Here is a 15,129-nt window from a genome sequence, read left to right on the forward strand (position 1 = left end):
CAGGTTGCCTCATTTATCGAAGGTGTGTGCGTACAAAAAAAAAAAGACTAAACTGCTAGCCTTGACAGTATGGGTAGGCTACAGTATTGTTGTGCGATAGGATTAGGAGTAGAGGTCGACCGACTATGATTTTTCAACGCCAATACCGATTATTGGTGGAGCAAAAAAAGCCGATACCGATTAAATCGGCCGATTTATTTATTTATTTGTAATAAATGACAATTACAACAATACTGAATGAACAATTAACACGTTTATTTTAACTTAATATAATACATAAATAAAATCAATTTAGTCTCAAATAAATAATGAAACGTGTTCAATTTGGTTTAAATAATGCAAAAACAAAGTGTTGGAGAAGAAAGTAAAAGTGCAATATTTGCCATGTAAGAAAGCTAACGTTTAAGTTCCTTGCTCAGAACATGAGAACATATGAAAGCTGGTGGTTCCTTTTAACATGAGTCTTCAATATTACCAGGTAAGAAGTTTTAGGTTGTAGTTATTATAGGAATTATAGGACTATTTCTCTCTACCATTTGTATTTCATATACCTTTGACTATTGTATGATCTTATAGGCACTATATTATTGCCAGCCTAATCTCGGGAGTTGATAGGCTTGAAGTCATAAACAGCGCTGTGCATTACAGCATTGCTAAGAGCTGCTGTTTGAATGAATGCTTACGAGCCTGCTGCTGCCTACCACCGCTCAGTCAGACTGCTCTATCAAATATCAAATCATATACTTAATTATAATATAATAAACACACAGAAATACGAGCCTTTGGTCATTAATATGGTCAAATCCGGAAACTATCACTTCGAAAACAAAACGTTTATTCTTTCAGTGAAATACGGAACCGTTTCGTATTTTATCGAACGGGTGGCAACCCTACGTCTAAATATCACTGTTACATTGCACAACCTTCAATGTTATGCCATAATTATGTAAAATACTGTCAAATTAATTACGGTCTTTGTTAGGAATAAATGGCCTTTCAACAGATCGCTACGAGCCAGGCGGCCCAAACTGCTGCATATACCCTGACTCTGCTTGTTCTGAACGCAAGAGAAGTGACACAATTTCCCAAGATAATATTGACTCGGAACATGAATCTCTTTTTAACTACATATGCAGGTTTAAAAAATATACTTGTGTATTATTTTAAGAAAAGGCATTGATGTTTATGGTTAGGTACATTCGTGCAACGATTGTGCTTTTTTCCGCGAATGCGCTTTTGTTAAATCATCAAGTTGAAGTAGTCTGTGATTCGATGATACACTTGTAGTCAGAAGTTTACATACACTTAGGTTGGAGTAATTAAAACTTGTTTTTCAACCACTCCACAAATTTCTTGTTAACAAACTATAGTTTTGGCAAGTCGGTTAGGACATCTACTTTGTGCATGACAAGTAATTTTCCCAACAATTGTTTACAGATTATTTCACAATTCCAGTGAGTCAGAAGTTTACATACACTAAGTTGACTGTGCCTTTAACCAGCTTGGAAAATTCCAGAAAATGATGTCATGGCTTTAGAAGCTTCTGCTTGGCTAATTGACATCATTTGAGTCAATTGGAGGTGTACCTGTGGATGTATTTCAAGGCCTACCTTCAAACTCAGTGCTTCTTTGCTTGACGACATGGGAAAATCAAAAGAAATCAGCCAAGACCTCAGAAAAAAAATTGTAGACCTCCACAAGTCTGGATCATCCTTGGGAGCAATTTCCAAATGCCTGAAGGTACCACATTCATCTGTACAAACAATAGTACGCAAGTATAAACACCATGGGGCCACGCAGCCGTCATTCTGCTCAGGAAGGAGATGCGTTCTGTCTCCCAGAGATGAACGTACTTTGGTGCGAAAAGTGCAAATCAATCCCAGAACAGCAGCAAATGACCTTGTGAAGATGCTGGAGGAAACAGGTACGAAAATATCTATATCAGTAAAACGAGTCCGATATCGACATAACCTGAAAGGCCACTCAGCAAGGAAGAAGCCACTGCTCCAAAACCGCCATAAAAAAGCCAGACTACAGTTTGCAACTGCACATGGGGACAAAGATTGTAATTTTTTGGAGAAATGTCCTCTGGTCTGATGAAACAAAAATAGAACTGTTTGGCCATAATGACCATTGTTATGTTTGGCGGAAAAAGGGGGAGGCTTGCAAGCCGAAGAACACCATCCCAACCGTGAAGCACGAGGGGTGGCAGCATCATGTTGTGGGGGTGCATTGCTGCAGGAGGGACTGGTGCACTTCACAAAATAATGGGTCTTCCAAATGGACAAGCATACTTACAAGCATACTTACAACGTTGTGGAAAAATGGCTTAAAGACAACAAAGTCAAGGTATTGGAGCGGCCATCACAAAGCCCTGACCTCAATCCTATAGAAAATTTGTGGGCAGAACTGAAAAAGCGTGTGTGAGCAAGGAGGCCTACAAACCTGACTCAGTTACACCAGCTCTGTCAGGAGGAATGGGCCAAAATTCACCCAACTTATTGTGGGAAGCTTGTGGAAGGCTAAAAGAAACATTTCACTCAAGTTAAACAATTTAAAGGTGTGGGCTGTAGCATGAACTGTTATATTGTTTGAAAGGACAATCAATCTGGCAGAACGCGCAGCCAGTGTTCGACACTCGGCAGGATGCTTGTTTGGTCAGAGCAACATTCTGCCCACACATCTACAGAAATGTGATCATCATACAGCAAACGAGGACGTTCTTGTTACCATAGAAGGAAGGTGTTTCTGTTACCATAGAAGGAAGGTGTTTCTGTTACCATAGAAGGAAGGAGTTTCTGTTACCATAGAAGGAAGGAGTTTCTGTTACCATAGAAGGAAGGAGTTTCTGTTACCATAGAAGGAAGGAGTTTCTGTTACCATAGAAGGAAGGAGTTTCTGTTACCATAGAAGGAAGGAGTTTCTGTTACCATAGAAGGAAGGTGTTTCTGTTACCATAGAAGGAAGGTGTTTCTGTTACCATAGAAGGAAGGTGTTTCTGTTACCATAGAAGGAAGGTGTTTCTGTTACCATAGAAGGAAGGTGTTTCTGTTACCATAGAAGGAAGGTGTTTCTGTTACCATAGAAGGAAGGTGTTTCTGTTACCATAGAAGGAAGGTGTTTCTGTTACCATAGAAGGAAGGTGTTTCTGTTACCATAGAAGGAAGGTGTTTCTGTTACCATAGAAGGAAGGTGTTTCTGTTACCATAGAAGGAAGGTGTTTCTGTTACCATAGAAGGAAGGTGTTTCTGTTACCATAGAAGGAAGGTGTTTCTGTTACCATAGAAGGAAGGTGTTTCTGTTACCATAGAAGGAAGGTGTTTCTGTTACCATAGAAGGAAGGTGTTTCTGTTACCATAGAAGGAAGGTGTTTCTGTTACCATAGAAGGAAGGTGTTTCTGTTACCATAGAAGGAAGGTGTTTCTGTTACCATAGAAGGAAGGTGTTTCTGTTACCATAGAAGGAAGGTGTTTCTGTTACCATAGAAGGAAGGTGTTTCTGTTACCATAGAAGGAAGGTGTTTCTGTTACCATAGAAGGAAGGTGTTTCTGTTACCATAGAAGGAAGGTGTTTCTGTTACCATAGAAGGAAGGTGTTTCGTTTACCATAGAAGGAAGGTGTTTCTGTTACCATAGAAGGAAGGTGTTTCTGTTACCATAGAAGGAAGGTGTTTCTGTTACCATAGAAGGAAGGTGTTTCTGTTACCATAGAAGGAAGGTGTTTCTTGTTACCATAGAAGGAAGGTGTTTCTTGTTACCATAGAAGGAAGGTGTTTCTGTTACCATAGAAGGAAGGTGTTCTTGTTACCATAGAAGGAAGGTGTTCTTGTTACCATAGAAGGAAGGTGTTCCTGTTACCATAGAAGGAAGGTGTTCCTGTTACCATAGAAGGAAGGTGTTCCTGTTACCATAGAAGGAAGGTGTTTCTGTTACCATAGAAGGAAGGTGTTCTTGTTACCATAGAAGGAAGGTGTTCTTGTTACCATAGAAGGAAGGTGTTCTTGTTACCATAGAAGGAAGGTGTTTCTGTTACCATAGAAGGAAGGTGTTCTTGTTACCATAGAAGGAAGGTGTTCTTGTTACCATAGAAGGAAGGTGTTTCTGTTACAATAGAAGGAAGGTGTTTCTGTTACCATAGAAGGAAGGTGTTTCTGTTACCATAGAAGGAAGGTGTTTCTGTTACCATAGAAGGAAGGTGTTTTTGTTACCATAGAAGGAAGGTGTTTTTGTTACCATAGAAGGCAAACGGAAGGTGTTTTCACGGCGAGGTTGTAACGCTCGTTGATGACCGCTAAAATATAATATGGCTCTCATTTATCAATTAAAAAATGTATATGTTGTGTGCGACAGTTTGAAATCCTACAATTCCACATACACCAGCATTTTGTAACACACCCCCCCCCTCTGCTGGCCCGTAGTACACACACCCCATGCTACTGGCCCGGCCCGTACAAAATCCCAGCCTGCCACTGGCCCGGCCCGTAGAAACACCCAGCCTGCCACTGGCCCGTATAAACTCCCTGCTACTGGCCCGTATAAACACCCTGCCTGCCACTGGCCCGACCCGTACAAAATCCCAGGCTGCCACTGGCCCGGCCCGTAGAAACACCCAGCCTGCCACTGGCCCGGCCCGTAGAAACACCCAGCCTGCCACTGGCCCGGCCCGTAGAAACACCCAGCCTGCCACTGGCCCGGCCCGTAGAAACACCCAGCCTGCCACTGGCCCGTATCAACACCCTGCCACTGGCCCGTATCAACACCCTGCCACTGGCCCGTATAAACACCCTGCCACTGGCCCGTATAAACACCCTGCCACTGGCCCGTATAAACACCCTGCCACTGGCCCGTATAAACACCCTGCCACTGGCCCGTATAAACACCCTGCCACTGGCCCGTATAAACACCCTGCCACTGGCCCGTATAAACACCCTGCCACTGGCCCGTATAAACACCCTGCCACTGGCCCGTATAAACACCCTGCCACTGGCCCGTATAAACACCCTGCCACTGGCCCGTATAAACACCCTGCCACTGGCCCGTATAAACACCCTGCCACTGGCCCGTATAAACACCCTGCCACTGGCCCGTATAAACACCCTGCCACTGGCCCGTATAAACACCCTGCCACTGGCCCGTATAAACACCCTGCCACTGGCCCGTATAAACACCCTGCCACTGGCCCGTATAAACACCCTGCCACTGGCCCGTATAAACACCCTGCCACTGGCCCGTATAAACACCCTGCCACTGGCCCGTATAAACACCCTGCCACTGGCCCGTATAAACACCCTGCCACTGGCCCGTATAAACACCCTGCCACTGGCCCGTATAAACACCCTGCCACTGGCCCGTATAAACACCCTGCCACTGGCCCGTATAAACACCCTGCCACTGGCCCGTATAAACACCCTGCCACTGGCCCTTATAAACACCCTGCCACTGGCCCTTATAAACACCCTGCCACTGGCCCGTATAAACACCCTGCCACTGGCCCGTATAAACACCCTGCCACTGGCCCGTATAAACACCCTGCCACTGGCCCGTATAAACACCCTGCCACTGGCCCGTATAACCACCCTGCCACTGGCCCGTATAAACACCCTGCCACTGGCCCGTATAAACACCCTGCCACTGGCCCGTATAAACACCCTGCCACTGGCCCGTATAAACACCCTGCCACTGGCCCGTATAAACACCCTGCCACTGGCCCGTATAAACACCCTGCTACTACCCAGTATAAACACCCTGCTACTACCCAGTATAAACACCCTGCTACTGGCCAGTATAAACACCCCGCTACTGGCCCGTATAAACACCCCTCTACTGGCCAGTATAATCACCATGCTACTGGCCCGTATAAACACCCTGCCACTGGCCCGTATAAACACCCTGCTACTGGCCCGTATAAACAACCTGCTACTGGCCCGTATAAACACCCTGCCCGTCACAGGCCCGGCCTGTACAAAATCCCAGCCTGCCACTGGCCTGGCCCGTAGAAACCCCATGCTACTGGCCCGTATAAACACCCTGCCACTGGCCTGGCCCGTAAAAACACCCTGCTACTGGCCCGTATAAACACCCTGCTACTGGCCTGGCCCGTATAAACACCCCGCTACTGGCCCATATAAACACCCCGCTACTGGCCCTTATAAACACCCCGCTACTGGCCCGTATAAACACCCTGCTACTGGCCCTTATAAACACCCTGCTACTGGCCCTTATAAACACCCTGCTACTGGCCCTTATAAACACCCTGCTACTGGCCCTTATAAACACCCTGCTACTGGCCCTTATAAACAACCTGCTACTGGCCCTTATAAACAACCTGCTACTGGCCCTTATAAACACCCTGCTACTGGCCCGTATAAACACCCTGCTACTGGCCCGTATAAACACCCTGCTACTGGCCCGTATAAACACCCTGCTACTGGCCCGTATAAACACCCTGCTACTGGCCCGTATAAACACCCTGCTACTGGCCCTTATAAACACCCTGCTACTGGCCCTTATAAACACCCTGCTACTGGCCCTTATAAACACCCTGCTACTGGCCCGTATAAACACCCTGCTACTGGCCCGTATAAACACCCTGCTACTGGCCCTTATAAACACCCTGCTACTGGCCTGGCCCGTATAAACACCCCGCTACTGGCCCGTATAAACACCCTGCTACTGGCCCGTATAAACACCCTGCTACTGGCCCTTATAAACACCCTGCTACTGGCCCGTATCAACACCCCGCCACTGGCCCGTATCAACACCCTGCCACTGGCCCGTATAAACACCCTGCCACTGGCCCGTATAAACACCCTGCCACTGGCCCGTATAAACACCCTGCCACTGGCCCGTATAAACACCCTGCCACTGGCCCGTATAAACACCCCGCTACTGGCCCGTATAAACACCCTGCTACTGGCCCGTATAAACACCCTGCTACCGGCCCGTATAAACACCCTGCTACTGGCCCGTATAAACACCCTGCTACTGGCCCGTATAAACACCCTGTTACTGGCCTGTGAAGGCTACACTGCTTGCGTCCCAAATGGCACCCTATTCCCAATATAATACACCACTTTTGACCAGAGCCCTATGGGAAGCCCTATGGGTCCTGGTCAAAAGTAGTGCCCTTACATAGGGAATAAACACTAACCGGCATTAACATGCAGCTCACAGTTTACCAGACCGGTCGTCTGAATCTGTAGAATACAACATCACCATCTAGTGGACAGCATCAGACAGTACTGTTTGTGTCTAGTGGATTGTCGGTTTCTTCACAGGCACCCCCAAAAGGACAGTGGTTTGTGACCATGACAGGGTATACAGACTTTTGTTCCTGCCCCGCAAAGAAAAAAAAAAAGAAAAAAATACTTTATTCAGCTAACCAACTGCTCATAACTAGGCCTAATCAAGATCTGCAGGCCATCTAGAAGTTTCCCCAGGACCAGAGTCGGTGAGGTCTGGTGATGACCACTGACTTTCATGCCTGGCATAAACTAAATATATAGAGGACACTCTGTGTTCGGCAGGATCAAAAGGACATGACAGGAAATAACCCTCAAGATGACCACCACCTAACAATGCCTTCCTAGGCTCCAAAAAGTAGGCCTTAAACCTTTTCCCACCATGCTAATCTCAATACACAAAAGGACGAGAGGGTTACGGATACAGCTATAGTTTTTCTAACGAGGAAACAAGACTGGATAAAAAGATGGTTGGCAAGTTCCCAGGGTTGGAGTTCCAGTCCCCAGGGTTGGAGTGTAGTGTGGGCACACTTGAGAAAGCAGTGTAACTTCCTGTCTGGTTTATGTAAACCCTCCTCCCTTCACCCTCCAGCAGCCTGAACCAGAGGGGAAAACATGTGCACCACTCCTTCAAGAGAAATGAATACACTATCATTGTTCCACGTGAGGATCATCCAACTGATTAAATAGAAATAATAAGACTCCTCGCCTCTCCTCTCAGCGGCTTCCTTAGTCCAACGTGTTTTGCAGATTAACAGTTACAGTCAGTGTGTGACAGAGTGAAAGATTCAGAGGAAGAAACTCTGCCGAGGGACTACTGTGAGTGACACTGCAGACCACAGATGGAATGATTGACTGATTCGCATCAGTCCCGATTCAAATGTTTAAGATATGAGGAGTTCATTGGTCCACAGACCCCCAAAACCAATCAAAACGTAGCATTCATCGGTCAGAAAATCGATTTAAAAAAAAAAATATTACGGATTGCCGATTTACTATTTTTGTTGTTGCTCATTTTTTCATTCTTTCTACCTTCTGAAACTACCCCCCCCCAAAAAAATTGTGACAACTGACACTCTCATTCAGAGTTGAACTGCATGGAACAGTGTTGACAGCCATTGATCTTCAAGTCATTTTGCAGTAGCTTAGTCAAACTGGGCACCGTGCCCCAGCTTCGCACGTAAAACAGACTATGTCCTAAAAACAAAATACTAAAATATCACAGCGTAGGATTTAAAGATCAAAACTGTGTTTTTCAAAACCTACAGAGTCTCTAGTTCAAGGGAGGGTATTTTCTTGCTCCCCAGTTTTGCATATATTTTTTTAATTTAAAAAAAACTTTTGGTAATGTCATCAAGCAGAACTTTTACACTTTATATATTTTTCTTCTTCAAAAGGTATAAATGCACTGTTTTCACATACAGTATGTTGTTGGCACCTGGTGTTGTGCCGGAATATCAATACATCTGGTATTGTGCCGGAAGATCAATACAATGTTGGAAAAAGTGGCCGAAGTTCCCCTTTCAACACTACGAGTATATGATCATTTTTAAAGATATTCAATTATCACCTTTACCCTGTATAACGAGAACAGTAATCCCTTTTACGTGGTACACTGTATGGCTGAAGAGAGAAGACCGCTCCATACAACTTACAAAATAGTCAAAACAATTTGATTTTGAGATATGGGGGGGGGGGGGGGGGGGGGGGGTGAAATCCAAAGCTATGTCAAAGGTAATTTGTAAACAAATATTGATACATTACTAGCTCAAACACTTCATCTGCCAAAATTACAAGTTAACTAGAGGGTGATGAGATTTCAGAACCAAAGTGGGGGGGGGGTCAAAAGACTTAGGCTACATTGCACACCCCTACTGCCAATCCTTCTCCTCCACAGCTGACACTGTAAACACACCCCTACTGCCAATCCTTCTCTACGACAGCTGACACTAAAAACACCCCTTCCTTTCAGATGAGAGAGAGAAAGAGAATAAAATCTGTGAGTGACCTGCTCAATGACAGCTGACACCAAGAACACATCCCTTGACCCATAAAAATTCTGACTGCGATCACAGGAAACACACGCCCAGAGTCAAAGGCTTTTATCACAGTATGCTTGGGCAATATCCAGATTGTCATACCTTCATAACAACCTTGTGCCATACCCGGATAATATTAATGTGTTTATTATTATTATATATTTTTATTTAATCTTTATTTAACTAGGCAACTCAGTTAAGAACTAATTCTTATTTACAATGACGGCCTACACCGTGCCAAACCAGGACGACGCTGGGACGATTTAGCGCCGCCCTATGGGACTCCCAATCACGGCCAGTTGTGATACAGCCTGGATTCGAACCAGGGTGTCTGTAGTGACGCCTCAAGCGCTGAGATGCAGTGCCTTAGACTGCTGCGCCATTCGTGCAGTTGAGGCCACAACCAATTGGAATTCACAACATATCATACAAACTGTAATTCGTAACATATATGAAATAGATGAGGAACATCCACAAATTAATACCATACGAAATGTAACAATTCATACAAAATGGAGGAAGACAAATGTATATTGACTATTTGACGTCTACCCCCGAGTCCAGGTTGGTTGAGCATGAATGATGTTTTCAAACGCAAGTTACCAACATTCTTGAGATGTTCCTAACTTTGTGGCCAGTGTGAGATCTTAGTTAGTTAGCTGAAAGACAACGTTACCGCCCTGGCGGTATATAAACAGCGCGAAGGTGGGTTTATTTAGTATTTTGGAGAAATGACTCAAGGCGCAAGAAGATAAATATTCACCAGAATTGTAGCAACATAACGTTATATGTTTTGGTCAGTTACGAAAGTACAATGATGACAGTCACGAAACAACGACGCCCTGAAACCAAGAAAGCCTGTTTCTAACACACTTAACGAACTAGCTAGCTAATAAAGTTAAGTCACTTACCTTTTTTACTTTCTTCACATCCTCTTCCATTTCTATGTGTAGATCATCTTCATGCTCACTTCAACAGATGATTTCTTCAACAACTATATTAGGCATCTAGAGCCACCCTGACAATCTTTGACATTTCCACCCAAAGTAAAAGCTAGCATAGCTAGTGGGCCTTCGGTGCTCGTAAAATGTGTGGAATAATAACAGTTTGTAACTTCGATAACATTCAATTCTCGCGTTGTCAAAAACACGTATTTCCTTATGTCAGATTGCAGTGACTTGGTATTATTAAAACAACTACATGGAAAAGATAAGGGGAATAGAAAACAGCATCAACTTTTCTATCGTGTCGCCATTTTGAGTGTTCTTCTTTGCTGTCATGGTGTTCAGCACATTTTGTTTGTGCATGCTGCCACCTACTGTGCGGTAGTGTGTGATCAATCACCTTACATTTTGTGATACAAAAAGTTAAACCAAGAAATAGAAAATAGAAAATAGAAAAATACTACTGATGAGGCCCATAGACTGTGAGCACGGGATTCATTCATTTTATCATGTATATCCAATGCCAAATCACTGTGTCTTGTTTGCAACGAAACTGTCCCTGTTTGCAAATAATTAAATCTAAGATATTTTAAGGAATCTGAGCATGGTACTTTCAAAAGTTAGACCTACCTTTCCACTCCAGACAGAGTAGACCTACCTTTCCACCCTAGACAGAGTAGACCTACCTTTCCACCCCAGACAGAGTAGGACCTACCTTTCCACCCCAGACAGAGTAGGACCTACCTTTCCACCCTAGACAGAGTAGGCCTACCTTTCCACCCCAGACAGAGGAGGTCTACCTTTCCACCCCAGACAGAGTAGGCCTACCTTTCCACCCCAGACAGAGTAGGACCTACCTTTCCACCCCAGACAGAGGAGGTCTACCTTTCCACCCCAGACAGAGTAGACCTACCTTTCCACCCCAGACAGAGTAGACCTACCTTTCCACCCCAGACAGAGTAGACCTACCTTTCCACCCCAGACAGAGTAGGCCTACCTTTCCACCCCAGACAGAGTATACATACCTTTCCACCCCAGACAGAGTAGGCCTACCTTTCCACCTCAGACAGAGTAGACCTACCTTTCCACCCCAGACAGAGTAGACCTACCTTTCCACCCCAGACAGAGTAGACCTACCTTTCCACCCCAGACAGAGTAGACCTACCTTTCCACCCCAGACAGAGTAGACCTACCTTTCCACCCCAGACAGAGTAGACCTACCTTTCCACCCCAGACAGAGTAGACCTACCTTTCCACCCCAGACAGAGTAGGACCTACCTTTCCACCCCAGACAGAGTAGGAGCTACCTTTCCACCCCAGACAGAGTAGACCTACCTTTCCACCCCAGACAGAGTAGACCTACCTTTCCACCCCAGACAGAGTAGGCCTACCTTTCCACCCCAGACAGTAGACCTACCTTTCCGCCCCAGACAGAGTAGGACCTACCTTTCCACCCCAGACAGAGTAGGACCTACCTTTCCACCCCAGACAGAGTAGACCTACCTTTCCACCCCAGACAGAGTAGGACCTACCTTTCCACCCCAGACAGAGTAGGACCTACCTTTCCACCCCAGACAGAGTAGGACCTACCTTTCCACCCCAGACAGAGTAGACCTACCTTTCCACCCCAGACAGAGTAGGCCTACCTTTCCACCCCAGACAGAGTAGACCTACCTTTCCACCCCAGACAGAGTAGACCTTTCCACCCCAGACAGAGTAGGACCTACCTTTCCACCCCAGACAGAGTAGACCTACCTTTCCACCCCAGACAGAGTAGACCTACCTTTCCACCCCAGACAGAGTAGGCCTACCTTTCCACCCCAGACAGAGTAGACCTACCTTTCCACCCCAGACAGAGTAGACCTTTCCACCCAGACAGAGTAGGACCTACCTTTCCACCCCAGACAGAGTAGACCTACCTTTCCACCCCAGACAGAGTAGGCCTACCTTTCCACCCCAGACAGAGTAGACCTACCTTTCCACCCCAGACAGAGTAGACCTTTCCACCCCAGACAGAGTAGACCTACCTTTCCACCCCAGACAGAGTAGACCTTTCCACCCCAGACAGAGTAGACCTTTCCACCCCAGACAGAGTAGGACCTACCTTTCCACCCCAGACAGAGTAGACCTACCTTTCCACCCCAGACAGAGTAGACCTTTCCACCCCAGACAGAGTAGACCTTTCCACCCCAGACAGAGTAGACCTACCTTTCCACCCCAGACAGAGTAGACCTTTCCACCCCAGACAGAGTAGACCTTTCCACCCCAGACAGAGTAGACCTACCTTTCCACCCCAGACAGAGTAGACCTTTCCACCCCAGACAGAGTAGACCTTTCCACCCCAGACAGAGTAGACCTACCTTTCCACCCCAGACAGAGTAGACCTACCTTTCCACCCCAGACAGAGTATACATACCTTTCCACCCCAGACAGAGTAGGCCTACCTTTCCACCTCAGACAGAGTAGACCTACCTTTCCACCCCAGACAGAGTAGACCTACCTTTCCACCCCAGACAGAGTAGACCTACCTTTCCACCCCAGACAGAGTAGACCTACCTTTCCACCCCAGACAGAGTAGACCTACCTTTCCACCCCAGACAGAGTAGGACCTACCTTTCCTCCCCAGACAGAGTAGGAGCTACCTTTCCACCCCAGACAGAGTAGACCTACCTTTCCACCCCAGACAGAGTAGGCCTACCTTTCCACCCCAGACAGTAGACCTACCTTTCCGCCCCAGACAGAGTAGGACCTACCTTTCCACCCCAGACAGAGTAGGACCTACCTTTCCACCCCAGACAGAGTAGACCTACCTTTCCACCCCAGACAGAGTAGGACCTACCTTTCCACCCCAGACAGAGTAGGACCTACCTTTCCACCCCAGACAGAGTAGGACCTACCTTTCCACCCCAGACAGAGTAGGACCTACCTTTCCACCCCAGACAGAGTAGACCTACCTTTCCACCCCAGACAGAGTAGACCTACCTTTCCACCACAGACAGAGTAGACCTACCTTTCCACCTCAGACAGAGTAGACCTTTCCACCCCAGACAGAGTAGGCCTACCTTTCCACCCCAGACAGACTAGGACCTACCTTTCCACCCCAGACAGAGTAGACCTACCTTTCCACCCCAGACAGAGTTTCTACCTTTCCACCCCAGACAGAGTAGACCTACCTTTCCACCCCAGACAGAGTAGGACCTACCTTTCCAACCCAGACAGAGTAGACCTACCTTTCCACCCCAGACAGAGTAGGACCTACCTTTCCACCCCAGACAGAATAGGACCTACCTTTCCACCCCAGACAGAGTAGACCTACCTTTCCACCCCAGACAGAGTAGACCTAACTTTCCACCCCAGACAGAGTAGGACCTACCTTTCCACCCCAGACAGAGTAGACCTACCTTTCCACCCCAGACAGAGTAGGACCTACCTTTCCACCCCAGACAGAGTAGGACCTACCTTTCCACCCCAGACAGAGTAGACCTACCTTTCCACCCCAGACAGAGTAGGACCTACCTTTCCACCCCAGACAGAGTAGACCTACCTTTCCACCCCAGACAGAGTAGGACCTACCTTTCCACCCCAGACAGAGTAGACCTACCTTTCCACCCCAGACAGAGTAGGCCTACCTTTCCACCCCAGACAGAGTAGACCTACCTTTCCACCCCAGACAGAGTAGACCTTTCCACCCCAGACAGAGTAGACCTACCTTTCCACCCCAGACAGAGTAGACCTTTCCACCCCAGACAGAGTAGACCTTTCCACCCCAGACAGAGTAGGACCTACCTTTCCACCCCAGACAGAGTAGACCTACCTTTCCACCCCAGACAGAGTAGACCTTTCCACCCCAGACAGAGTAGACCTTTCCACCCCAGACAGAGTAGACCTACCTTTCCACCCCAGACAGAGTAGACCTTTCCACCCCAGACAGAGTAGACCTTTCCACCCCAGACAGAGTAGACCTACCTTTCCACCCCAGATAGAGTAGACCTACCTTTCCACCCCAGACAGAGTAGACCTACCTTTCCATCCCAGACAGAGTAGACCTACCTTTCCACCCCAGACAGAGTAGACCTATCTTTCCACCCCAGACAGAGTAGACCTACCTTTCCACCCCAGACAGAGTAGACCTATCTTTCCACCCCAGACAGAGTAGATCTCATGACGCAGCTTTAACTGCTGTCTACTCTTCTTCTGTGGTTTAACCCAACAAGAGAAGGTCACAAGTGTTTCCCTAAAAGCTGTCTGAGTTTAAACATCTTAGATTACTTCCCAAGCAAAGTCAACCTCTGATGGTCAATGACACGAAACAGTGATATATACATCCATATGCATCGGAGTCTTTCCTGGGTGTTTTACAGGTTATTTCTACCATAAAGCACTGTGGACCAAACCACACTGAGTGTTCAAAACATTAAGAACACCTTCCTAATATTCAGCTGCACCCCTCTTTTTTGTTGTTGCTCTCAGAACAACCTCAATTTGTCGGGGGAAGGAACTCTACCATGTGTTGAACGCGTTCCACAGAGATGCTGGCCCAAAACTTCCCACAGTTGTTTCAATTTGGCTGTATATCCTTTTGGGTGGTGGACCATTCTTGATAAACACGGGAAAACTGTTGAACTTGAAAAATCAAATCAAATCAAATTTATTTATATAGCCCTTCGTACATCAGCTGATATCTCAAAGTGCTGTACAGAAACCCAGCCTAAAACCCCAAACAGCAAGCAATGCAGGTGTAGAAGCACGGTGGCTAGGAAAAACACCCTAGAAAGGCCAAAACCTAAGGAAGAAACCTAGAGAGGAACCAGGCTATGAGGGGTGGCCAGTCCTCTTCTGGCTGTGCCGGGTGGAGATTATAACAGAACATGGCCAAGATGTTCAAATGTTCATAAATTACCAGCAT

The 15,129-nt window shown here is 46.5% G+C and overlaps 1 protein-coding gene across 2 annotated transcripts in view; it reads right to left on the reverse strand.

Annotated features, from left to right (window-relative positions):
- The window catches only part of ccm2 (CCM2 scaffold protein), a 34,211-nt gene extending 23,663 nt beyond the window's left edge, over positions 1-10,548 (reverse strand). The window contains exon 1 of one of the 2 annotated variants that reach the window (XM_071369327.1): positions 10,191-10,548. In XM_071369327.1, the coding sequence (XP_071225428.1) occupies positions 10,191-10,220 (30 nt within the window). In that variant the 5' untranslated portion in view covers positions 10,221-10,548. The remainder of the gene's footprint in view (positions 1-10,190) is intronic. The other variant, XM_071369329.1, reaches the window with a different exon arrangement.
- Between the last annotated feature and the right edge of the window lie 4,581 nt (positions 10,549-15,129).

Source organism: Salvelinus alpinus, chromosome 27, assembly GCF_045679555.1.
Source record: "Salvelinus alpinus chromosome 27, SLU_Salpinus.1, whole genome shotgun sequence".
NCBI classification, from domain to species: Eukaryota; Metazoa; Chordata; class Actinopteri; order Salmoniformes; family Salmonidae; genus Salvelinus; species Salvelinus alpinus.